Genomic DNA, 26,499 nt, shown 5'->3' with positions numbered 1-26,499 from the left:
GAATTAAAGCAAAAAAGTGTTCACAGATTCTCGGGACAAAATCAGTAGAGGGGTGGAGCATTCTCTTTGGTGTTGCAGCCCCCGAATTTCGCCCCAAAAATAGTCTTTCCTTTCTATCTCAGAATCCGGTCATACTGAAGTTGGTACACAGGAGATTTATGATATGCGAAAACTCATAGTGCTACCTATTTTGACAATGGACCCTCTTAAGAATTTTTTTAAGGACACAATGTCTTTGAAACCACTAAATATTTACCGTGTATTTGAATTCCTTGAAAATTGTTAAGCCATAAGAAAACCCGTTCAATTGATGAAATTTCTTGACAAGTTTTTCATGAATCGCAAGAATTTTGAGAAAAATATAAAAATGCGTTCAATCACATTTTTAGATTTTTCTCGAAATTCGTCATTCCGGGTATCACCACACTGAAAATTGATTTTATGCAAATATCTTTTGAAGTGCTCTGTATAATTTTGGCGGAGTTTAAGAAAGAATTACTGTAGCTTGCTCTACATTTGAGTACCAGACCAATACGATAACATTACATTCAATAAACGATAACTTACGACTAGGAATGTGAGTCTCTTGTGTTGAAACAATAATGGCTTTATCCCTGGCAGATAGAACCACAGATAGGCAAACCAAGTGGTCATCCCTGGCACCATTGAATGTTCTTACAAGTGTTAAGAGACGAACACAATGAGGATCTGTTCTTGGATCAGAAAATTTGTCAACACATATCCAGGTGGAGTAACTCAATCCCGTTTGAGGAGGAAATATTCTATCTCCTGAAAAAAGATAAATGTGAAAATTAACTAATTATTAAGCAGACTTTCATCTAGGCAGGGTATCCCGCATAAAACTGCGCGAGCCAGCGAGCGAATAACTGGGACATGAAATATGGCAAGGAAAATCGGCAAGAGTTTTGTAATGGCTCATAATTAAATATAATTTAGTATTGAGGGTGTACATTAGTCTGCACCCACTCTCAAGATCAGGTAGTGGAACACCTAGCGGCGACCAGAAAACGATAATGGGTTCGGTCTGTTATCTGATAGTGGGACATATGTGGGTGGCACTGTGTATGTTCATTTGAATTCTGCCTTTGCCTTTTTCAGTTGACAAATTTCATTCGACGGTTAAAGTGATGTCAAGAGAATAAGTTTTTCAATGTATCACTGTTTGCTGTCCCTTGTTGTACCATATATTTTTTGAAAGCATATTTTGGCTTTGGTTTGTCTCAGTGCAGATCGTGACTTTGCAATTGTCTATTTTATTATATTCATGTTGATTTGTTTTCTTCTGTGTGTGTTGTCGTTTTTCGTTTTTATTCACGATAATCTGTATTTTTTTTAGCCCTGAAGAAGCGACAATATATGTTGCGAAACGTTGGCATTAGCTAAGATTCGCTGATTTTTTCACCTTCCTAGTTCCCATTAGCGTACACTTACATGATGTTGAAAGGAAGTGAGCATTTAAGTTGTATAGAATTTTATTATCTACGACTTTCTAATGAATACAGAAACGATTAGAGGTACATGAACGGAGATATTTAAAAAAATGCCCTGTTATCATCTTCAAACTGGCATATTAATATATTAATGGGTCAACACGTCTGCAACACCGAAATTAACCATCTGTATGAAAATCTCAGAGGATACAATTTTTTTTTATCATTTTCAACTCTTCACACAGAGACACGTAGGGTGTATACAGTATCTTAATTTGACACGCCCGAGTATGTACACCCGACGATTCTTTTTTACATCTTTGAGAACCTACAGACGCTTTCCCCAACGCTGAAAGTGCATACATCATGAAATCTTTTTTCTTTCTACCATCTAATCTTCAAAATCCACTAGGTCTCCACGACGCTCCAGTAAAGCCCGATTAAGCATCGTCGGCTCCCCAACCATTATGGGTCGATGCTAGGATTTTCCATCAATAATTGTGAATCCGATCTACACCTGGCGATGTCCAGTTTTTCAGCCTGTTCACTATCCATCTCAGGTCCTCTTCAATTATAACAACTTCATCCATTTCCTGCAAATTGCCTAGCTTTTTCACTTCAGTTTCAATCAAGGAGGCTTTTCTGTTGTGCTCTATGCTCTGAGACCATACCGTGGATGAGTATTCTTCCATTTCTTCGGAACTTGGGCGGTTTTCCTATTCCTTCTTTTTCTTTTTCGTGGCTTCTCAAAAATGCTTCCTGGTTGTTAGCGAAGAGATTGTTGTTACGGTATTTTTTGGCCTTTTTGTGATACCTCCTCAGGCTATTCCCTAATGCTGCTATTTTTTGTTTCAGCTTTTTCGAATTTTGATGGAAATTAGGGCTGTTTTTCTTCAGACCAATTATTTTGGCGTAGGCTCACTTTCTTTTCTAACTTTTTACTCGGGTTTTTGTCAGTAGTGTAGTTATGTGACATAACTCCTCGAAATCCACTCAAGATTCTAAGATTTCTCTCAGTGCGTTATTGATGATTTGCATCAGGGTATTCGTCTCACTACTGCACGCGTGCGCACACACACACACACACGCGCGCGCACAAATTCTAAGTTAAATGAATAAATAAATTAAGAATTGAAGTTTTTCAAATTTGTTTATATTACAAAAAGGTATTACCTGCTCCAATTCCTCCCAGAACTGCAGTGTCAGCATTAGAAACAACGCTGGACGTAGCCGGAGATTGTGGCGCAATACTTGGTAAATAGAGACATCCGAAGCCTTCTGCTGACATGTCGAACTCGACAAACGGCGGAAGGGAGTGTGAAGATTGCGCCCTGAAATCTTTCGGCGTCGTCATAGAAACCAACGTCTTGATCCTCGTTAATGGAACAGGACCGCCAACCATTTCCCTCTGCTCCAACGGCAGGCAATTCAAAGGATTACCTAACCTCAAAAACTGCCTCAAGTTAATTGGTTCCATTGCTTGCGCAGCCAATCTTTCTAAAATGTACTGAATGGGAGTATGCAATGGGTGATTCTCGTTTTGCAAGGCCACAGCAGCTAACGATATTATCTGACTCACGAGACCTTTATCGCACATCACCTGTTGGTTCCTTTCACTCCTCACCAACGATTTAATTATTTCAGCGAGCAGAAGTTGCAAACTCAGGCCCATTTCAGTCTCTTCATCCTGAAGAAAACAATTTTATGATATTATATTATCATTATTTTATTATATGTTGAATATGAATATGATCTTCTGTCTGATGTTGTGTAGTAAAAACCTTTAAATTCGTATTCATACATTTAAAAACAAAATTTGTTATGGAAAAAGAAGGAATGTTTACGGGTTTTAACCCATAATTCAACCTGTATATGTTACCGGCAATGTGGTAACTAGAGGTGTTCTATACATTATTTAGGGAATCTATAGAATGTCTTAAACGTGAATGCGGAGAACCAGAAGAAACCATAAATCATCTGATTAATCATTGTCCGAGAATTCTCTGGGAAATTCTCTACCAAATTTTTGTAAGAAAACGGCAGAGATTATTTTGTATGCAACTGAACAGAGAATTCTACCGAAAGTGCATATGTAACGGTGCATAATTCACGGCGCATGAATTCTCGAGTAAATTTTCTAGAGAAAATTTAATTACTTATAATCGAAGAATTGCCCTTTTTGAGTACAGGAATAATTTTTGCTGTCTTCCACTTAGTCGGAAAGGTACTAGTCTTTAAAATGAGATTGTAAATATGACTAAGTGGCAGCGCCAGAACACCAATGCAGTTTTTCACAACGAAACTGGGAATGTTAACAATAAGCGCCTCTCACAATAACAGAACTGCACATAAGTTTCAAGACGATGAACATTTGCGATTTTTGTCGTTAATGTTCCAGAATTTTCAACTTTACAACGAAATATTTCAAGATGCTTATCAGAAGATATTAATACAGAAAAAGAGAAAACTCGGCAGTGTCCAAAATACCACTAAGTAGTCAATCATGCTTGATAAAAAAGTTACCTCTATACACGGTAAAAGTTGCAGCATGACAACCACTACACCAGGATGAACAATTATTGGATCAGGCACAGGAGGGTTTAAATTTAAAGATGATATGTTGCTCCTCTTATTCATATTGGCACTACTACTCTGAAAAAAAAAACATATTGATAGATATAAATCTAAAAGGCATACATTTCTATATTTACTTGAGGTTCACATGAAGACTGTCTTGAAAGAGATGGTGATTTAATACTTAGTACTCCTGAATTTGGTTTGTCATATAAATCCAAGGCTAAATCATACAAATGTCTGTAGATTATGGTGGAATAGAATAGATGGGCCGGAATATCATCTGGAATGCTGGAAGAATGATGGTGCAAATTCAGGAAATTTGTTTGGTATTTGAAAATTTATGATGTGATGGTATGAGAAAAAAGGAAATAGATCATATTCATATTTTAGAAATGTCAGTCCGGGATTGAATATTTTTTATAGTTTTGATTTCGATGATTGAATTATTAAGTTTTTGTACAAAATAAAATGAAGGATTAAACGGATCGTATTATAATATGTATTACAGGCAATCAGAATAATCATTCTATGAGCTCATTTGCTGGCTTTAAATCTAGATGCTTTCAATTGTCGTGATAAGGTCCTGTCCAGAGGCAGTTCCAACTCAAATCTCTTTCAGATCTGCTGGCCATTTACGTTTGAGTCGCCGATTATTTTGCACTTCAGTCAGCGGCTGAAGTAAAACATTCATATGGCCTTCGAGCCTTGTGTGATGTTTTTCGCTTTTTTGGTTTGTAACATACCACGGTGCATCTGTTATCATTCTTAGAATTTAGAATTTTGGACTGACTTCGTTGGATTATTGCCATGTTTGACTTACTAGTGCATCCCCAGAGCTCAATTCCATATGTCCAAATTGGCTTGATGATGGCTTTATAGATGAGGAGTTTATTTTCCAGAGTTAATTGTGATTTTCTACCAATAAGCCAGTGCAATTCCTTGACCTTTAGGTCCATTTGCTTCCTCTTCTTCGTGGCATGTTCTTTCCAAGTTAGTTTTTTATCCATGTGCATACCCAGGTATTTTACTGTGTTAGATACAGGTATTCGGACTTGGTTTATATACACTGGAGGACATTCGCCCTTTCGTAGTGTGAAGTTGACTTGTAGGGATTTAGTCTCATTAATCTTTATTTTCCATTTTTGCAGCCATTTTTGTATTTGATCGAGATGGTTCTGTAACAAGTGAGAAGCTTCTACTGGGTCCTCATCACTAGCTAAAATAGCAGTGTCGTCTGCAAATGTACCCATTTCCGTACGTGGGTTAGAAGGCAAATCTGCAGTGTATAGTAGATACAGCATGGGGCCCAGCACACTACCTTGTGGTACTCCAGATGGTATCGGATATTTATCAGTTATTTTATCGTTTATTCTTACTTGAAATGCTCCAGATATGATTTTAAAAGTTTATAGTATTTTAAAGGAAGAAACTGCTTTATTTTGTATAGCAACTCTGGGTGCCACACCTTATCGTAAGCCTGACTCACGTCAAGAAATGCGGAAGTGCAATATTTTTTCTGGTCCAATGCTTGATTTACCATGTGAACAATTCTGTGGGTTTGCTGTACAGTGGAGTGAGCTGCTCGAAATCCGAATTGGTGTAACAGTATAAATTTTTTTTTTCTTCACACTTATTGTGGCTTATAGAGATTGACCGAGGGGGGACCTCATATTGATTTCAGTAATTCCACGAAAAAAAAAGTACCGATGCCACTGGTCAAACAGCCACTGGTAAAAATTAACAAGATCTCAAGTGGCTGCCTACTTCACACCCGTGAAAGAAATAATTTTTATTCGAGCAATCAAAATTAGTCATCGCATTAGTCAGGTAACTATTGTATAGCATTAGCACTAGATTTTCTTCCAACTTCTTCTGTACATCTTGTGCACCTCCAAACCTCGAGTTTTCCTCCTCAATTCTTCTGGAAAGAGCGACAAATACTGGTCCACTAATCTCTAAAATTTGTGGTACTTTTCTGAACAATATAAATTCAATAAGCTCGTCATTTTTCCACTTATTCAACTCGGTTTGAAGCTGTACAACATTCATTTCCGCCATTTTGAACAGTAATTCAGTTTTGATGTAGGTAGCGTTTGGATGGATAAACCATATTAGTTCCGATTTTATCATTACTAATTATAGTCTCCCACAAACCTTGACATTAAACCTAGTGTTCGAATGATGAGTTTTTCTGATAACCCTACAAGTTGGATAAACCATATTAGTTCCGATTTTATCATTACTAATTATAGTCTCCCACAAACCTTGACATTAAACCTAGTGTTCGAATGATGAGTTTTTCTGATAACCCTACAAGTTTCCGAAAAAGATCGTGAAACAATAAAAATGTACTCTGTATAAATCCTATATCCATAAATATTTGTAGTTTTTATTCTTCGATCATCTTATCAATTGATACTTCAAAACTCACTTTTGAAAATTTTCATGCAATAGATGGGAGATTGGAATAAAAGAACATATCTGATCAATAAATACTCACTTGGTTTGTACTACGTTCCCAATAAAGATATTATAGAACATATCCTGGGACTCTAAAGAAATAGTTTGCAAAGTCACTTCCCTTACGCTGCCAACGTTAGTTGTTGAGAAACATCCTAGGCATCGTAACAGATCGCACAAGCATGATTTGCATAGGTCGTCATGAAAAAACTTTGCGTTGGCAGGTTCGAATCGCATTGCTATATTGATTGTTTGGAATATCAAGTGTAAAAGGTGAAGATATTCCTGTTTATACTCTTCTTTATGGAGGAATTTTCCTTTCATAGTGAGTATAACTTGCGATACATACATAAAACCATCGACCTAAAAAAAAACGTTCAATTTACTTTTATGGGTAAATATTCGAAAGGTTTACTTTTACCTTCCGGAATACCGTTCTTGTACGATGGGATTCCTTCAAACATAATCGAAGTGCTTCAAGTATATCAATCTTCAACTGTAGATTACTTGATGGATCAGATTGAAGTGTTTGAAGTATCTGGGTCATATCATCATCGCCACCCGTAGTTAATATTAGTTCTTTTATGATTCCTTTAAAAAAATATTCACCAATTGAGATACTATGGAAGCCAAGCTGGAATATTTTGATAATCTTTGGTATGCATATTTTTGAGGCCGATTGTCCGTTTATACGTCCTTCCTAATTCTAATAACTAAGACATAAGACTAGAAAGTTAGAATTAAGAGTTGAACATTTGTAAGTAATTACAACTTTCCCTAAGAACTAAGCGTCCCAGAACCCTCATGTATACTCCATTCACTTTTAAAAGCACTTGGTTGAGTTGAAATAATTTTCTCAAGTTTTTGAATCTATAACGGAGTAAGGTTGGCACTCATGAAACGTCGTTAATGTCATAACGACGTAGCCACAACTAATATTAATAATCATTACGAAAATGATTGAAAAAGAAAGATGATAGAGTATCAGGGAGTACTATTTAGAATTTACCATTATGTTAAACCACATTTATCTTCTAGGCAGTATGGTTTCATACGAGGTAGGTCAACAATAACTAACCTAGCCATAATTTGACAAAACATTGCCGAGTCTCTAGATGATGGAGGACAGGAAGCTGTGATCTATACAGACTTCTCAGGTGCTTTCGATACCATATACAGGATGTTTCCTGAGTCGATGGCCATAGCCCGATGGTGAATGCAGGTCATCCAGGCCTTTCAGAAAACTTGCTTGTTTTGTATCCTAAGTCTATTAGTTTCGGAGATACGGGGTGATTCATGAATATTGGCCTAAATTTGCGATAGCCATAACTCTGGAATGCAAGATCCAATTTCGATCAAACTTTATGAGTTTGTTCACTTCAGAAAGCTCTTCAAACGGCTTATGAAATATCAATATTTTCAGGGCAGTACTCAGAATATCGTGATTTTTCATTCAAGCCGCAAAATCTATATTTTTTACATCCCTTACAGAAATTTCGTTATTGCCGTGAAAAACTATATAATTCATTCTAAGAAATTCAATTTTCACTTTGCATGGCACACTTGTCACAAGAGAATAGGAGCCGGACGAATTCATATTTTATGTCATGTTTTCGAGACAACATGTATCTGCATTTCATATTTGGGTTGATTTTTTTATTCAGTAACTGATGTAACGTCTTTAACCTTCAGCCAAAGAAGATAACCAACATCTCTTCTCAAGCAACTGCATATTATGTGCCCATAATTTAATTTTATTTAGCAGAAACAAATATATTTGAAAACTGTTCTATTGTGCTCTCCATGCAAATAACTAGATTGGGAATCCCTTCAATGAATTTGTACAAACGTCAATCATGTTCATCACATATTTTCGAATTAATATTTTCCGAAGTAATTTAACATTGTGCTAAAATACGTAATTACTGAGACTTTCACGTGGAAAAGACATCATAGCGCTGATTTAAAGCCAAAAAATGTTTTGACAAGCATCATAACCTCACATTTTCGTACTATATAGTGTGGAATGTCCAGAAGAGTGCTTTTATAAAAGTGAATGGAGTATACATACCATAACTCTGTATCCAGCGCAGAACCGCCTAGTGGGATGCTACACCCAATTACAATAAAATAATAGTCCAGCGTAAGGGCGCTTCACGACATATTTTCAAATTCACTATTTGACATATGACATGTATCTAACTGGATGAGTTGATGGAAAATTGTCCATCGTAACGCAAAATGAACGGCAGTTCGTGGACCTCTATTTTGTCTCATCATTCAATTCTATGTAGTTTTTCTCCTCATACGAGGTAAAATGACTAGGAAAATATCGACATGAAAGAGTACATTGTAAAACACACCCTGTATAATATAATATTCATAAGTAATTGCCTGTTTTTAACCTATTCGTACAAAGTTCAGGTCCGTTAAACAAAAATCCTAAAATTTTTCTTCGACGAGGCACCGTCGCATTCTTTCCGGACGAGCCTAAGGATTGGAAAAACGAATTCGAAATTTCAGTATTCCCGATTTCTTCCTTATTTCGGAATAAATGTACCGAGATATAGGCAGGAGGATTTTTTTTTCAGATTTTGCATTACAAGGAGTTAAAAACTTGACCAACCTAGAGCTTGATATTTACACTCCTGATACTGGACTAGACTGTGTACTATCTTCGATCCACCACATTCTCTCAGGACGGTAGCGTTTGATGAGTTTCCGCTCAATAGTGAGGTTAGGGCTTCCACTACCAAATTCCCCAGTTTCTCCTGTTCACCTGGTATATCGTAATTCCTACTGTTGTCTCTGGTCAGTTTCTTTTCCTCTAAAAAATTTGCATACCTCCTCAAACATGTAACGAAAACTTCCAACATGCCCACCTCTCTATAGACATCTTTGAAGATGGAATTGTGTTTTAAAATATTCAATAAGGTTTGGAGGCATAATATACTACATTCGGGATGTTTCAAACTGTGGGTCTTCAGAAAAATAGACATCGATATAAGTTCCTTACATGGGACAAAGTTCAAATTGAAAACAAGAAATTCGATCAATTTGAACAACTTCTCCTGAATTTCGGTTGGTTTGGTATGAATTTTTTCTGTGAACTGACTAAGGGTATTTTGGTTCTCGAGTATGAAGTAGTTTGCACTGTCGGAGTGGTAAATACTGGATATGGCATCTAATATAGTAGATAGTAAAATAGTAGAACTTGATCTCACAAAGGTTGTCTGTAGAACCTGAAATTGAGAAAAAAAATTTATATATTTATATATACTGAAACAAATCGACTGTCGAGTTTTATTTTCTTATTCTCATTAAATATCATTATATTTTACATTATTATAAAAACAAATAAAAGGCACTTAAATATTTTCATTTGATTTTTACTACTTTTTGGAACGTTTCTATGGTCCGGGTTGGTTATTGTGGGTGTCCTGGTCGCAGTTTTGGTCCTCGCTTTCAATGCGGATTTCCGGCATATTTCCGCAAGATTCATTGTTGCAAAAGCCACATACAACCGAGCATTTGAGTCCAGCCTTTCGGCAGCTGCATGCTCCACCACAGCCCTTTTTGCAGCTACAAGATACCGATTTTACCGGAAGCTGGTTTTTCCGCCATTGTTATGGGAGTGAGCCCGTAAGCGCTATGCCCAACCCCAGTCTTCAGGGTTTTTCTCTATTCCACTCCAGTTCTGTACTTGGTGGTACGTCCTAGAGGCGTGGAATCGCGCCGCGTCTTCTCTAGGCAGCAAAGAGGCAATATTGAATCTACTTTTCACCGTCGAGTTGGCGAAGCGTTGAAAACGAATCTCTTCCAAACTCTCTTTATCCATGTTGCCACCATATAAAGCTACAAGAAACTCTACTCCGGCCTCGGCAATCTCCACTGGCGTGGCATCATGTTGGTGGGGAATTTTTATTATTTCATGAACCGCTCTGTTCTATTCTATCAGCGTCATTAGTTTTTCCCTGATTGAATAGGGATGACGTAGTGTCACAACCACTGAAGGCATGCAAGAACAGAATGTGCTTGGTTGCTTCTTCATATTTGAAGCTACTTGCTGAATATATCCTCTCAGCAGTTTTTCCTCTACCATGTTTACGGAAATAGATAGAACTTTCGGCTGGTGCTAAGGCTGTCAGAAGTACTAAAAGGTCGACGTCTTCCCCGACCACAAATACAGCATCAAATATAGATTCACTGCATAATAAAATTGCAGTGTTGACAATTAGTACATCGGCATCATTTTCAGCTTGTTTAACTGTAAATGCAGCCAGCTCAAATTTGTTCTTCAGCATTGATATAAGACGAACTTTATTTTTTCATTGGCTAAAAAACGCTCGTGTGAAACATGCACCACCACTGTTTCATCGAAAAAGACAGACACGTTCCTTTTCGATCGACGAAGTCTTTCTGCTTTCCTTGTATTTGTATTGCCACCATCAGTTGGATATCCATCAAAAACAACAATTGCGTGGGAATCAAAATCATCTCGCTGTCACTAGCCCGTCCAGACTAACACTGAGCTTGGTCAGCGGTTTCCGAATATAGCATCCAACCCCAGAGCCATGTTCTCTCTCTTGCTATACTGTTTCCTAGGTGAACTGTCATTTTAGCATTTTGGATTGTTGTTGAATTAAAATTATCAACAAATTATAAAGATGGTTTTTACGGACGTGTGAAAGGCTTTTACTATTGAATCCTACTTCAAAATTGGGGAGAAAATTGAAGGAGAATGGAAATATTCTGTTCCGGCATCTTCATAGAAGCCTATGTTGCTGTAGATTATTAAGTATGAATTTTTCCATTGTACTGTCTTGCGATGTGTTGACGAAACAGGTATGTTCAAACCAAAAAGGAGGTGGTCGACCAAAGAAGAAAACTCCAGAGTTCAGCAATAATGAACACATGACAGAAGCTCGACAAACCTCTGTTCAGGTTTCATCTCAAGTGGCTGGAGTATCCGTATGGCATATGCCACTCGATTTTGAAAAAAAGATACCAATTTGTTTCCATAAAGATTGACATGTTATCAGAAAACTGAAAAGGTTGTGATTACCTAACCTTGCAGCATCCAAGAAAAATTGGAGTTCAGTATGCATCAGTCAAAGGCAAAATGTGGACCTACTTTCTTTTATGAAACTTTAATAGCAGAACGTTATGATGGAGAAAGCATCATGCCTTTCTATAGCTGAATTGAATTTTAATAAATTGTCCAATAGCTATTTTCATGTAATTCAGTTCTTTTAGTTTAGTCATGGATTTTCAGTAAAAACTGAATCAATTCAATGTTTATAGAGAATTAATGAACATATTATTGAGATTCTTACTGTGATTTATTCATATGACTGAAGTAGCTAGAATCTCCTTACAAAAAATACATAATACCACGATAAATTCAAGATTCATGTGTGGAAGGTTAAAATTTTTACGAAGATTTTTCTAACCGCCTCAGATTGTTTGGATTCTTGTCATCTTACTCAATGAAAGAAATGCTTTTAGAACGTTGAGTGAAATTTACAGGTAACTTTTTCTAAAAAGTGCCTTTCCGTACAAAATTACGATATATAGGTTAATGTCATCATTGTTTACATTTTGGGAAGATGAAGTAATTCAAGGAAAGACGTACGTTCAGCCACCGAACATTAGCCTTCAAAATTTCATAGCCTACTTGACGACGAATTTTTTTGAACGCACGTTATATTGAAGAGCTAGAATGCAGGCTATGATTCATATTCATTACTCTTCTCATCGATCTATCGAGCTCGAGAATTTCATTCACCGTCCATTTAACTACCCTGAAAGAGTAGTTGACTTTCCAGACTGCCAAATTGTTCGTAGGATGAACTTCGTTTGAACCAGGCAACTGTGCTGTAAAGGCATTCTTAATTTAAGTTGTCTCCAGAGCACCGCTCTGTCTAATTCCTTTGTTATTAAAGAAAAAAAAAAGAAAATGAAATATATTACGTTTTTGAAATTATTACATAATCACTAGAGCTTTTCTTGTAGTTCTCCATATAATTTCGGGCAAGGAGAGACTGAACGACCCTATATTCAATAGTCCTCAACCGGTAGTGCGCGGGCAACAGGTAGGTGGGCCTTGGAAGTGATACGCGAAGCCATTTAACCATTTAAGCCATTTAACGGCCTATCAGTGGAGAACAACATCATACATCAATATAATACAAGAAATAGAGACAGATACGAGCTGGATAAAAACACAGAAAACAATTTATGGCAGAAGACCTAGCTATGCCGCTAGAACTTTATAACAAATTGCCCCATACCATCAGATCTTCCACATCGCTGGGAACATTTCGAGCTAATGTATGAAAACATTTAGTTGTGTGATTTTATTGAATACTAACAAATTCAAACTTCAAATAAGAAATTTATATAGCAAAAACATTTACATTTTGTTAATATTTCTATGAGGACAACTGTATGTTGATTTACAGAATAAACTTTATTTATTATTTATTATATTATTATTCGATAAGTGAGAGAGTTGAAAAAAAAAACGATGCAAAATCCGCAGCGCCTGATATTTCAAATCCTGATGAAATGCTTGGACATTTTGCGTACAGTTTGGATCTCGAACTGATTGATCAACATGTTTGCACACACCGTCTGTTCCGATATTCCTGAACAGTACTGTCAGTATTTCGGAGACGATGCCTATTGGCCCAGTCGTTCGAGTTCTATTGTTATTCAATTGCTGGCCAGTAAAACCAGCAATATCGGAACAGGCCCTCCATCATATCAGATCCACACAGGGTTTTTGATATAATCCATTCAGAAAACATTTATTTTCGTATAAAATTGGTGGAATCTCAAAATGAAAACTTTAACTTACATGAAAAGCTTGAATATTTCTAACACTAGCTCCATGACCAGAAGGCTGAGGTAAAACGAAGCCTTGCATTTGAAACAAAGAACCTGCAGAAGCCTGTGATGGTTTCAACTCAATGTAGCCACACATACAAAGTGATGTCACCATTAATACCAGATTTCTAATAGATTCCTGAGCTTCAGGCAATTTTTCATTTTCCAATCTGTAAAATTACGAAAAAATTCAAAATAGATGAGATTGTTCAATATAAACACTATACATTAAAGGTGGCGAACCACCGTATCTTGTCAACTTGGGCCGAAAGAAGCGATCAACGAATTTCAAGAAGATTTCATCACAATATTCTGAGACATAATGACGCCCAAAAATTAAGATTTATGTACTGGCACGATGAGGGCACTGAAGTTTCAAAATTCGAAAGGCCGTGAAAAAAACAATGAGGAGAAAAATGAAATCAAGAAAGGTCTCCTGTTTACTTTAGCGCCCACCTTGGATTTTTGTCATCGATTTTTTCTTCAATTTCAATGAATTCGAATGAAACAAGTGCTGAAGTACAGACTTCTACCCAACTGCAGTAGTCTGTTGGCTGGCATGTCTGATGAAAGAAGGGAAACATCGACTTCATGTTTGACTATTCGTAAACAACCGTCCAATGGAGAATTCTTGCAATTCCGGAAATAAGTTCACTGAAGAAACCGACAATTTTCGGTTTGTTTTTGTAAATATATTAGAGGGAGTTAACTGCTTAGTATAACTACCAGGGGGGATATAACCATGTGTATAGATACGGTAGCTTGAGGTTTATTTGTTCGAAATGTATCAGTATAAGTATGAAATAAGCCAATTTTTCGTAGACATAAAAAAAATTACATCTTACGTACTGATTTCCGAACGAAGTCGACTATTTCTGGCGCGATTTAATCAATTTTGAGAGCCAGGACTTGATGAAAACATAAGGGACTGTGACAATAACTGTCATTTGCACTTGCCAAATTAACTCTTCACGGAATCTTCTACATTTTACGAGTGAATTAAGAACGTGGTAGCAATTCCTGATACTTTTTTTTGTGACAAGCACTGTCGGCATATTTGCAGCGTGAAAAAAAGAGTTAGTAAATGGTTGTGGCAACGTCGTTTATACACTATATAAGGAAATTTCATGAGTGCCAACCTTACTCCGTGCAAGTTACAAAGACATCGTTCGTTTTGGCACACAGATTACACTGTGGTAAACAGTTGCGTTTTATTTGCAAACCGGAGTTTACTGTTTCGTCAAATTTGACATCGAACGACTGAACTGCACTGGTCAAAAACATAAGAAAATTATTCCACCATGACCATGACTGCTTTTATAAAAGTGGACTATACCTTCTCGACATTCGTCAATTCTCTAGCATATGTTATGAAGGAAAATTGAAATATGTAACATTGACGTATTTCAGTTCAACAAGCAAGGGATTCCGAATTGAAGAAAATAAAGTATAATTAGTTGCAATAACATGGGCCGTTTTAGTGAAGAACAGTATTCGAAGTACAAATCTAAACAGAATCAGACGATAATAACAAATTGATATTTTATGGCAGGTTTTTTTATTGAACCCGAGGGCAGAAATCAAAATATTTCTGTCGCGATGTGCACTGTTTATGGTTAGAGATGGCAATAACTGCCAAATTCAAAAGATTTACAGCAAACTGAAAGTTCAAACCAAATCAATAAATCCCCTGTATATCAGAAACGAAGAGCCTCAGTCTATATTTCAATTGCTGTTTTCTGGCACTCCCATCTATTCATCATGGCCACCCTGTATATTCCTTCGATCACATTTTTATTTGAAATTCAGATCACGAGGTCAGTTATTGGTTAGGTATATAAAATAACTCAGTACTTACTTTAGAAGAAAATCTGAGAGGAAAGGATAACCTTGAGCTTGTCGAAAATCATCCAATAACACTGATGAGACATCACTAGAGTCCTTCAAAAAACAGAAGATGGTAACAAACATTTCAACTATTTCTAAGGGTGCTAACTCAGGTACACGTTTCATATTGTCTATACATAATGCCACACACCCCTTTGCTGCAATAGAAAAAATTATTTCATGTAGTTGATCGAATTTCAACTGAGATAACAAATTTATTAGGAGTGACATTTTTTTGTAAATTTATCAAAACCCACATCAAGCCCATATTGCAAATTTGAAAATGGCCAAATGAATCCTACTAAAAATTTTCCATCCCCAATTTTTTCACGTCAACACTAACATACAGGGTTATCAAAACAATCCGCGCATTAGACGTTTCCCATCTTCTAGAAAAAATTGAGACACTGCTCATTTCTATTGGGGGCAAACTTTCTAAAATATTTTCATCAAAATAGCACTTCCAGTCATATAGGAAGTGAATATGTTAATCGAGCGAAACCCCCTTTGACCTTGCTCTACGCTACTGACAAGTTCCAGACGTGAAAGTATAGTACCCTAATTCTATGGGAATTAGGGAAATCGTTAATTGACCAACGCAGAAGCCCCACTCTTTTTTTAATTATGAATTTTACAATTCAAAGAATTTTTGATATGGCTGGACATGCTGTTGAAAGTTGTCAAACTGGCGTATATGGGACTTTTCCTTCGAATTTCTGTATTTGCTCTATACAGAGTGAGTCTTCGACTCGTACAAACATTTCAAGAGTAGATTCTTGAGGTCAAAAGAAACACTTTTTTCTACCATTTTTTTGTGATTCGGCCCTAATAAAAAGATTTTTTTTTTTTTATTATAGTACGTATACAAGCAATCAGAATGTACATTCTATGGGCCTGTTTGCTGGTTCAGAGCTGAGGCTCCTAAGTGGCGTTATGAGGTCTTATCCAGATAAGTCCTCAGGCATCCTTCAGATCTGCTGGCCAGTTTCTCTTCAGTCGTCTGGTATCTGGGGGTTCGGTCAGTGGTCGGATTCCGGTGGACTGAGCGCAGGTCGGTCGTAATTCACGACGGTCCGGGAAAATTAATCGCAAATCGTGTAATTTGAGAAGTGAAAAATAATAATTTCGATCCAGTAACAATTGAAGTTAAGTACAAGTGAGAAAACGTTTCAAACGTTGTGAACAATAGTGAGAAAAGACACTACAAGTTCAAAAACAACAGTGAGAAAAAAGACTCGAAAGTGAAAGAAAACAAACAATCGAAACAGATGGTCTGGATTTCTTGAATCCAGATAACGTCTGTTTACTTTATTCATTGGCGTGCCGCCAAATTACTCAATGAGCATGGATACGTCAACCGAACAATTCTGTGACCAATCACAGAACTCAAGTACGTTAGAAGATATTCTTATTAACCTCAATCGAACACAAACAAAAACAAACAATTCTTACATAGTGAGAACGTCATCAACAAGTTCAGAAGAATTTCTAGGATTTGAGACAAATAAGTCTGAAGAAAATCCATGGCAATCAGTAAGGTCGGCGCCAACAAAGAGGAGAAAAATTAACAACAAAAACAACAACAACAACATTACAATCCAAAATAGATTCGATGTTCTAAAGAGTGTCGACGAAACAACTACAACAAGAAATTATGCCGCTTCAGAGAAAATTCCGAAACCACCCCCAATATTCATTTACGGGGTAGTTCACTACCCTGAAATGGCCAAAAAACTAAAAAGCGTAGCAGAAGATGATCAGTATACCACGAAATGCTTGCCCGACAATACTATCAAAGTAAATAGCATAACACCAGAAACTTACAGAAAATTTATAAATTTTATGCGCGACAATAATGTTATCCATCATACATACCAACCCAAAGATGAGAGAGCTTTCAGGATAGTGATAAAAAACTTACATCACACAACTGATGTAAATGAAATCAAGCAGGAATTAGAAAACTCTGGACACAGAACAAGGAATATAATGAATGGTAGACACAGGTCAACAAAAGAACCACTAAATATCTTTTTTGTGGACTTGGAACCAGCCCCAAATAATAAAGATGTGTATAAAATACAGAACCTAAGTAACAGAGCAATAAAAATAGAACCACCGAGGAAATCGAAAGGAATCACCCAATGCACAAGGTGCCAACAATATGGCCACACCAAGACATATTGTAACAGACCATTCCTCTGTGTGAAATGTGGAGGACCACATAACACAACTGCATGAAAGAAGAGCCGAGACTCTCCAGCAAAGTGCTGTTTATGTGGTGGAGCCCACCCTGCAAATTACAAAGGTTGTGAATTCTATAACAACCTTATGAAAACTAAACAAAATACAAATAACAGACTAAATATCCAACAAAACAAAAAGTTAACAACCGATAATAATACAACTTTAATAACGCAAACACAATATGACCAATATCCAAAAACCCAACAAAATCAACACGAACAAACAAGAACTTCTCAGAATTATACACAACCCAGGAAAAGCTATGCAGATGCGGTCAACTACAACAGGGAGCAACTAGGAAATATCAACGACACCATGAATCATTTTCTTGAGGAATTCAAAGGTATGTTCCAGCAAATAATCCAACAAAACAGTATGATAATGAATATATTGACAACGCTCATAAATAAAATTCAATAACATAATAAAAGTTGCAGAATGGAATGCCAATGGCCTTCTACAACATAAGAATGAAGTAGAAATTTTCCTTCATAATAACTCGATAGATGTCTTACTGGTGAGTGAAACACATTTTACTGAAAAATCGTACTTCAACATACCACAGTACAAAACTTACACCACCAACCATCCAGACAAAACAGCCCATGCAGGTACTGCAATTGTGATAAAAAACACCATAAAACATGAAGAATTGCCAAAGTACGAAAAAGAATTTCTACAAGCCACAACAATAAGAGTACAATCGTTATCTTATAATCTCACAATTGCAGCAGTCTACTGTCCGCCACGACACAGCATCAAAAAAGAACGATTTGATGACTTCTTTTCTACGTTGGGCCCTAATAAAAAGATATAGCCATTTTAAGTTTCAATAAGCTGAGCCATCTCTGGAAAAAACAAGAGCACCTTCAGAATAACTAGCAAAATCTGTGACACTACATATCTGTGGATCTTTTAAAAAGTGTTGCATTCGGTAAAGTAGCCAATTTTTCGAATTTCGCAGATATTACAAATAACTCGAAAACGGTGCATTACACGAGAAAATAGGGAGAATACTTTTATTCTGCAAAACGTTCAAATATTCATTAGATAGCGTCAAACTTAGTTTCAAGAGCTGGGTTCTTCGAATTTTTGGTATTTTTATGGTACGTAATGGTTATAATGAAAAAACTGGAAGGCGAGGGTGATATCTTGTGTTCGCAAAAGATTGATCAAATAAATGAAAAATTAAATAAATACATATAAATAAGAAAGTTGAATTATTGACACATAATATTCAGTAGCTTGAGGAGAGTTAATGTTGGTTATCTTCTTTGGCCAAAGGCTGAAGACGTGACATCAATTGTAGCTTTCAAAGATCAACTTGAAGATGAAATGCATATAGTGCAGTGGTAGGGAATGGGTATCTCTTAAAGGAATTAACGGATAATTATAAGAATGTCAGAATGTTAAATTCTTCAACAAAACATCATCTTGCATCAATGGAAGTCAAAATAATTAAATAACTGTAAGTTTAGTGTCCTGAGAGAAGGACGAGTACTATTAATAATGAAAATGGACTAGTAGGAAATCTAAATTGAGAAGTGAACTGTATGGAACGTGTCGCCATCAATCGAAAGAGTAGTAGGTAGACCGGTTTCTGGCTTATTTGCCGTCATCAGTACCCCACAACTCAAATCGATGATGTGTTCTGTGATGACAACCAAAATGAAATTCAGAACTTACATTCAATGCCAGAAATGACATCTGAGATATAACAAACAGATGTGACATCTGGCGGAGAAATGCCTACCTTTCATACCAACAGTTCCTTCAAAAAATAAATCTCTAAATACATTCCTTTTTCCATCGATGTTTCGCAACGACTCTCGGGAAGTACTCGTCCTACTCTCAGGACACTAAACTTACAGTTATTATTTTCTTCAATTTAGTCGAGTTCATACGAGCGGCTGACGTATAATCCACCATCGTTTATGCAGCTGACGATTATATTCCAATTCAGAAAGATCTGGTCAATCATATTACTGATTTTGGTGCGGTATCAAATCACTTGAAAAATTTTCTTTTTCGGCAACTTTAACACGTCGCTACCATTAGCCCCACCATTGGCGCGGCGACTGACATTTACTTTCATGATACTTGAACATAAATTTAACCCCACAATGAATTATCAAATCACTAAATTAGTTATTTGTGTAACCAGTTGGGAAAAGCATTATTTTTCGTAATGAGCGTAATAACGCGAAATACGAAAAATATTGTTTCCCAACGTGTTCCACACAATATTTTTTTCTAATTTTGAATAGGATGTTGCTATGTATTCAAATAAAAAGTTCCAAAAACGTCTATAGAAGCTACTCTCAAAGATCACTTTAAAATCGTCTAGTGACGGAAATAATTCAGGTTTTCACTCCGTTATTAGGAAATCAAAGGCGAATTTTGGCGCTGTAACCATAGCTTACTATGGTTATGGTTATCTCTGACGTCATAGTTACTGATGACATTTATGTCATCAGCTGTTAAGTGACAGCTGTACGTTTTGTTTGGTTAGTTTTCGATAAAAATAAAATTTTGGAGGGTAGAGACCCTTCTTGAAGAAGATGTACAAGAAGAATAATAAGAAAATATTCTTTAACTAGTTTAACCTACCTGGTGTATACTGGTGCCTCTCCAAATGCAGTTTTTTGCTTACCTCTTTCTTTTTTAATAATTCAATACGCATTATAGATTCCAGTAGTAGTATTTTATAATTTGTTATATGTATGTGTTGTGATGGATCCACCAAGGGCAAAAAAAATTACTTTCGCTGTTTACTTCATAGAAGGGAAGTTTCCCTTCTATATGGGTGTGTTCTGTGCTTCGTGAATCCCGCTCCCAACGTCTATTATTTGTGTTCTGTGCGTCTCTGCTAAGAATCTATGGCACTAAAATTCATTCCATTTCACTCATTGAAAGGAGATAGAACTACATACCATACTCTTTAACCATTGAACTCTATGGGAACTCCATAGAGTTCAATGCTTTAACCCTACTCAAGAGGAAGGTTACGTGTAGTTACGTGGTTAACTTCCTGTGACGTCATTGAAACGTCATAGTTACATGGTTATCATCGCCAAAATGTGGTTACCCAAGTAACTACAACCTAACCATAGTTAACCACTAGCGCCAAAATTCGTCTCAAGTATCGTTTCATCATCAGTTGCGAACTATTTTAAAACGTTTCAAAACGTCATTGAGTTTTAAAAAGTGTCACTTTATGTGTCAAAATTAGAAGAAAAATTTAACGTTACCTCCCCATCTGTATATAGTTTCGCAAAATTTCCAATGCCCATCAAGAATACAATTGCTTTTGATTATTGAAGGCCTTCAGTGAAAACGAATATGTATTTTATAAATCTTTAATGGAGCTTGCAATTTTTTGTAGGGAATAGTTGGATTTCGTATTCTCTAAACGTCTCTTCTTCCCTATAAAATCTACCAAAAAACAAATAATGGGAAGAATATCACCCAACTATAGAGATAAGTACAGATTACAGCACAGAACACGAATATTATCTGTCCTTCTAAGCCGCCATGTTATTGTCATGTTAGAGGCACTGTAATTTTCAGACTCCTATATGTTATTTTTCCATCAGTCAGCGTTTGTTCTCAATAACACCTGAATCCAGCAATTCAAAATCTTACAGACTTCTTACTAAAATTGGATATTACCAGCATAATTTCGATTTTCCATAACTGCCCGAGAGATCAATAATTCTTTAAGCAAGTATAAATTCCATTTCGAAATTTTATATTTAATTCAGAACCCTAGGAAGCACCAACCGAGACAGCAGCTTAGGATCATTCAAAGTCAACTACGTTGTTCCAATCATTTATAAATCCCCCATATCAAAAAAAAAAATAATTACTTGTTCACACTTACAATGAATATATCCAACTACTGGTGGGGTTAGTCCATGGCGAGATAAAGTCATGAGGACCTCTGCTGCACTTTTCCTCCACATCGTATTGTATGATGGACACCAAGATGTAATTGCAGAAAACAATAATGTCAAATCATCTTTTCTAGCCAATTCTTCTGCGGGTATCTTATGGCTACATAACCTCACTAACAGCTGCAAGAGAAAACTCATCAAACAACTTATAAAACAGGATAATAGAGAGAGGGCGCGCATTACGTAAACCTTAACGTAAACTTTAACGTGAGAAAAAACGTTCGAATGTAACGTTTACGGGTGGTTGTGTAATTTGAGTTCAAGTGCTGCCATGTACAGGGTGGGCAAAATTCGTTTTATTTGAAACAGATTTTACGATTTCCACAAAATGAGTTTTTAAATCACGACACGTGTTTCGCTATCGCAATAGCATCTTCAGGTAGGTGAAGGTAAACTGAAATATTTGGTAACGAAAAATATATAAACAATAAGCTTGGGAAAAAATTCAAAATTTCAAGTAATTTCATCCCGGCTGAAATTTTCTATATGTAATACTGATGTTAATTAGAAACATAACAGTGAAGTCAGCCGATAGGCGGAGGGTGGAAAATACGTCAGTCGAGCGCGTGAACTTGAGAAAAAAATTTTTAACTCAAGTGATTTCATCCCGAATGAAAACACCTCCATATGATTTCTTACATATAATGTAAATATAAAAATGACCGTCAGCTGCGTGTGTAGCGGGGGAAAAACCGTCAGTCCGACCATTGAAAATTCTGCGCGCCTTATAAATGCATGAGCGCGCTCATACAGCTGACGGTCAGTTTCGTCATTTGCAAAGTGACTACAACATACAGTACTAAATTCAGCCGGGATGAAATTCCTTGAAAAAAAAAGCCCCTGCCTCCCAGACTAAGAAATAAGTAAGTGGATTTCTTTGGCACAAGTGTGACTGTTTTAAGAAATTTAATTCTGACTGATAGTTGATATGGTTTTTTTTTTATTTGATAAATTATGTTGTTTTTTTTTGTGTTTTCCCTTGTTACTGTCTTACTTTGTAATTACTCTTGGGTGTTTTGTGAGACATTAATTTGAATAAATAAATAAATTAATAGGTCTGTAGGGGGAGAAAAATTTCGTTTAAATTTGAATGGTTGTGTTCACAAACTTAGTTCGAGAGTAGAGTAAGAGTAAGACCATATGTTCAGAAATATATTCCGATCTTTACTTGGAGCTCGTCGTTCACAATTATAGCTTACTCTGAAGGTTGTCAGTGCATTTTTATCTTGAATTTTGGCTGTCGTAAATGTATAACATGGATCCTATAATGTCTTCTTGGGAACCTTATGTCAAAACTCTCAGAGTATGACTTTACCTACTTCAAAGGCAGAGTTTACTCCGAGGAAGTTTATGAACGCTTACATAGCTTACTCAGTCTTCCTTGGAGTAAGTTTGGGAATGCTGCACCCTATTCAGAGCTTACTCCGAGTAAGTTTGTGAACGCAATCATTGAGTGTAATTCCCTACCTGAACAAAGATTTTCTGGAGTAAAATCCTTCTTTCTCTAGGTGTAAAATCGCTATTTGTTTCCTTTGTATTAGAGTCTTTCTCATTCATCTCAGGGAGATCAAAGAATAAATACAAACATTTAACCAAAGTGGAAGGTACTGACACTTCAGACATAACCTAGAAGTAATAGTGTTAAAATAGGCAAAACTTGTTTGTTCAGGAAGGACAACCTGAATGAGTGTCGTATCCCCAGAAGCTAATAAATTCAAAGTTGATAACAACATCCAGCCATTACTCGATTCTTCACAATTCTCAATTTCTAAAAACTTTGCTATAGAACAACTTGCTGCTTCTGTGCTTTGGTTAGAAGCTCTCTTCCTTATTTCATTCACCATCAGTAAAGATACATGTTGGCAAAAAGCCATAATATCCCAAAATTTTTCATTCATATCTGATGAAGGATTGGAACCAAAGACCTGAATGAAAATAAATGGTTAGTATTTGTTGATTAGATGAGCAACAAAAAACATTACTTTGCAGAATAAGGGAAGCATGTTGTAAAGTTTATCATCCTTGTCCTTTTCTGTAAGTGGATGATTCGGATGAGTGTATTCAGAAAAGAGCTTCTTCAAGTGCATTAATCCTAATTGATTGTGTGGAGACGATGAAGCTGTATCACCTAAGGTTGCTGAAGAGACCGGTGGCACACTGGAAACCCCAGCTCTCAATTTTCGCATAATATTCATTATATCAACTCATGAATACCTAAAAACAAAAATGATCAAATGTGAAAACCATGTTTTTTTATTGTACATCCATATAGATACTCAGATTCATTTTCATTTTCTAATCAGAAAACGAAAGAAAAACTCATTTTTCCTACAACAAATTTTCCAATGATTCATAAATTATTGTTTGTTTATCTATGTCACAAATAAACAATGTCAAAAGTCGGGGTGTATACACTGTCAAAACATTGAAACTTACAAGTTATAATTGAGAGGAAAAACAATATTCAACTTCCTTCTGGCATATTTTCGGATAATATAAACAAAATTACCCTTATCTTGTAGTTTGATGAATTAGCCTTATCTTGTAATGTAATAAACTTAAACAACTCTATTTCATTTTAAACTCAAGTTTAATCTTCATCAGACTAGTGAGACCAATGACAGTTTTGTTGTCTGATCAGACCAGAGATCAGACACTGTGAGCTTAATCAAAGAGGTTAATCTTGATTCTTGATTCCTGAGATCAAAGATTATAGAGTTAACTCTATAATCTTTGCTTGAGATTTCATGAGATTCCGGAGTTGCCAAGACAAATAAATAAACACTGTTTCCGCATTTCCAGTTCAAGTTAATCACACTCTGTTTTCAATAACATAAGTGAGAATTCCATAATTCCAATCGATTTTGTCTGGGCGAAACTGTCAAAGAGAACTGTAGAGAAATGGAATTTTCTACACTTACATTATTTTGCTGGAAGCTTCAGTATAACTTGAAAGAACTAGATTAAAGCGGCTCATTAGTCTGAATCTTGAATGATTTGTGGTTTTACAGTAAATCTCAAGATTTTCCTCCAATGGTTGAACTGTTCAGACTATCAGACTAATAATGAAATTAGTTTGGAAAGCGCATGCACGAATATATCGGTCAGAGCAAAGATATTAGAGAGTTGAAGTGCGCACAGAACGTTAGCCTGAACGTAAACGTTAACGTGACAAATAACGTCAAATATAACGTTTACGTGTTGTAATGAAATTTCAGTTGAAGTGCTGCCATCATGAAACGTCAGACGTTAAACATAACCTATCAATTTGATTTTGCTTTCGTTTCGCGTGAACTCTCTTTTATCTGATATTGAGCTTCGAAAGCTGGAATAACATTTGGAATTTTGATGTTCTAATGATTTATATGCCTAATAAAGAGGATTTTCAGCTTGGAAGTATTTTATTATCAATGAAATGTTCAAGTGTTAGAGACATGAGAATTGCAATGTAGTTTCAGCCATTTCCTTATGTACTGAATGTAATCTGATAACACAGTAATATAACTAAATCCTTTTGATAACTTTCAAATCACTGCTGATTTCCTATAATTTTCGTTCATTATGAGAAAATACACAGGAAATGTAAACAATGACAGTTTGAGGTTATCGAGAATTGCATTTAACAATCAAAATTCGGCCATTCGCAAGTCATCGGTGCTACTCGTTTAACGTTCGGATAACGTACGTCGATGTTTAAGGTATACGTGGGAGACCGCTAGTTTACGTAGGCCGTAAAGCTGACGCTAACGTTAACGTTAAAAACGGACGAATGAGCATGCGTAGATGTCAATTATAACGTTAACGTTTACGTTCATGGCTGCACTTCAACTCTCTATTCTTTGGGTCAGAGGAAACACTAGAATAGAAACAATAGGAAACTATCGGATCGGCAACGGCGTCGTAATGTAATAATCAAAGATTATTAAGTTATAATCTTTGGTAAAGATATTTCCAATCTTGTAGAAGTTGTAGAATGGAAATTCTGCGCCGATTCGATTACAAAATCCTTATCAGAACATTCAGGTATTTTTTTGTGTCAGAAGCAGATTACTAACTGCCAATTCACAATGATGTTAATGGTTATGGTAATGTTAACGGTGAACTACATGTAAACGCTTAAATAATAATAAATAATAGAGCTTCTACGATACTGTTCACATCAATGTTAATGTCAAGCGTAATGTTAATGATAATGATAAATATTTCTTGAATTTATTATTATTTAAGCGTTAACATCGTAGCTCACTTTTAACATTACCATTACCATTAACATCATTGTGAATTGGCAGTAACGTACTACGGGGCTAGGTTTATAAGAAGCTTTATAAGCATTATTAGTTTGACAATAATAGTACAAAACTTTTCTGAGAAAGAATTAATAATTTCATAGTCCAAGATCCCAGAGCTACCAGACATAATTTATTTTCACACGGATGTAAATTGTAAACTTTAGGATCTCAGTAGTCTCATGTGCTTTGAATACCTGCGAACTTGTGAAGCTTGCCTAGTGTCACTTGAGCAGATACCAGGAGGCAAAGTTAACTGAAAATAAGTGTTACTTAACTTATTTTCACATGGCTGATTTTTATATATGTTTTGAAGAATATTATTCTGAAGATATATCAAAAGTGACAGAAACTTTCCATGGGCCGAAACTCTTGGCAGACGCTTTGAAGCTGCACAAAAAATAAATTAACTTTACTTATTTTCTTCTCGATCTTATGATACAGGTATCCTAAACTCAAAAAAAAGTGGATTAACCAAAATTTCAATTATACGAAATCACTTTGGACCACATTATTTCGGATAATCGAGACTGTACCGTACTGCAATCGATTGGTGCAAAACCTGGCATCATCTGCGAAAATATAACAGAATTATTGTTTCAATAAGAGTATGGAGGGTACCCTCCATAAATAAGAGATATGCCTCTCCATTAACTATTTAAGAATAGGAAATAAAATTCTACCCCATTGTACCTGAATTAACAAGGGACTATGAATGCGGTCAGTTAGTTTATTGTGTATAAA

The 26,499-nt window shown here is 36.0% G+C and overlaps 1 protein-coding gene across 2 annotated transcripts in view; it reads right to left on the bottom strand.

Moving 5' to 3' along the window:
* LOC123319538 (WD repeat and FYVE domain-containing protein 3) overlaps nt 1-24,541 on the bottom strand; it is a 71,854-nt gene extending 47,313 nt beyond the window's left edge. The window contains exons 1-14 of one of the 2 annotated variants that reach the window (XM_044906576.1): nt 24,391-24,541; nt 23,452-23,683; nt 23,149-23,394; nt 22,937-23,095; nt 21,397-21,589; nt 15,238-15,424; nt 13,351-13,549; nt 9,115-9,730; nt 6,910-7,079; nt 6,529-6,851; nt 4,163-4,316; nt 3,975-4,103; nt 2,625-3,138; nt 568-789 (exon numbers count right to left, since the gene is read on the bottom strand). In XM_044906576.1, the coding sequence (XP_044762511.1) occupies nt 568-789; nt 2,625-3,138; nt 3,975-4,103; nt 4,163-4,316; nt 6,529-6,851; nt 6,910-7,079; nt 9,115-9,730; nt 13,351-13,549; nt 15,238-15,424; nt 21,397-21,589; nt 22,937-23,095; nt 23,149-23,394; nt 23,452-23,664 (3,325 nt within the window). In that variant the 5' untranslated portion in view covers nt 23,665-23,683; nt 24,391-24,541. Of the gene's footprint in view, nt 1-567; nt 790-2,624; nt 3,139-3,974; nt 4,104-4,162; nt 4,317-6,528; nt 6,852-6,909; nt 7,080-9,114; nt 9,731-13,350; nt 13,550-15,237; nt 15,425-21,396; nt 21,590-22,936; nt 23,096-23,148; nt 23,395-23,451; nt 23,684-23,905; nt 24,065-24,390 lie in introns of those variants that run through there. The other variant, XM_044906575.1, reaches the window with a different exon arrangement.
* Between the last annotated feature and the right edge of the window lie 1,958 nt (nt 24,542-26,499).

This window comes from Coccinella septempunctata, chromosome 8 (genome assembly GCF_907165205.1).
Source record: "Coccinella septempunctata chromosome 8, icCocSept1.1, whole genome shotgun sequence".
Taxonomy (NCBI): Eukaryota; Metazoa; Arthropoda; class Insecta; order Coleoptera; family Coccinellidae; genus Coccinella; species Coccinella septempunctata.
Note: the sequence above shows the minus strand (reverse complement) of the source record. Positions and strands in the feature narration are given on the sequence as shown.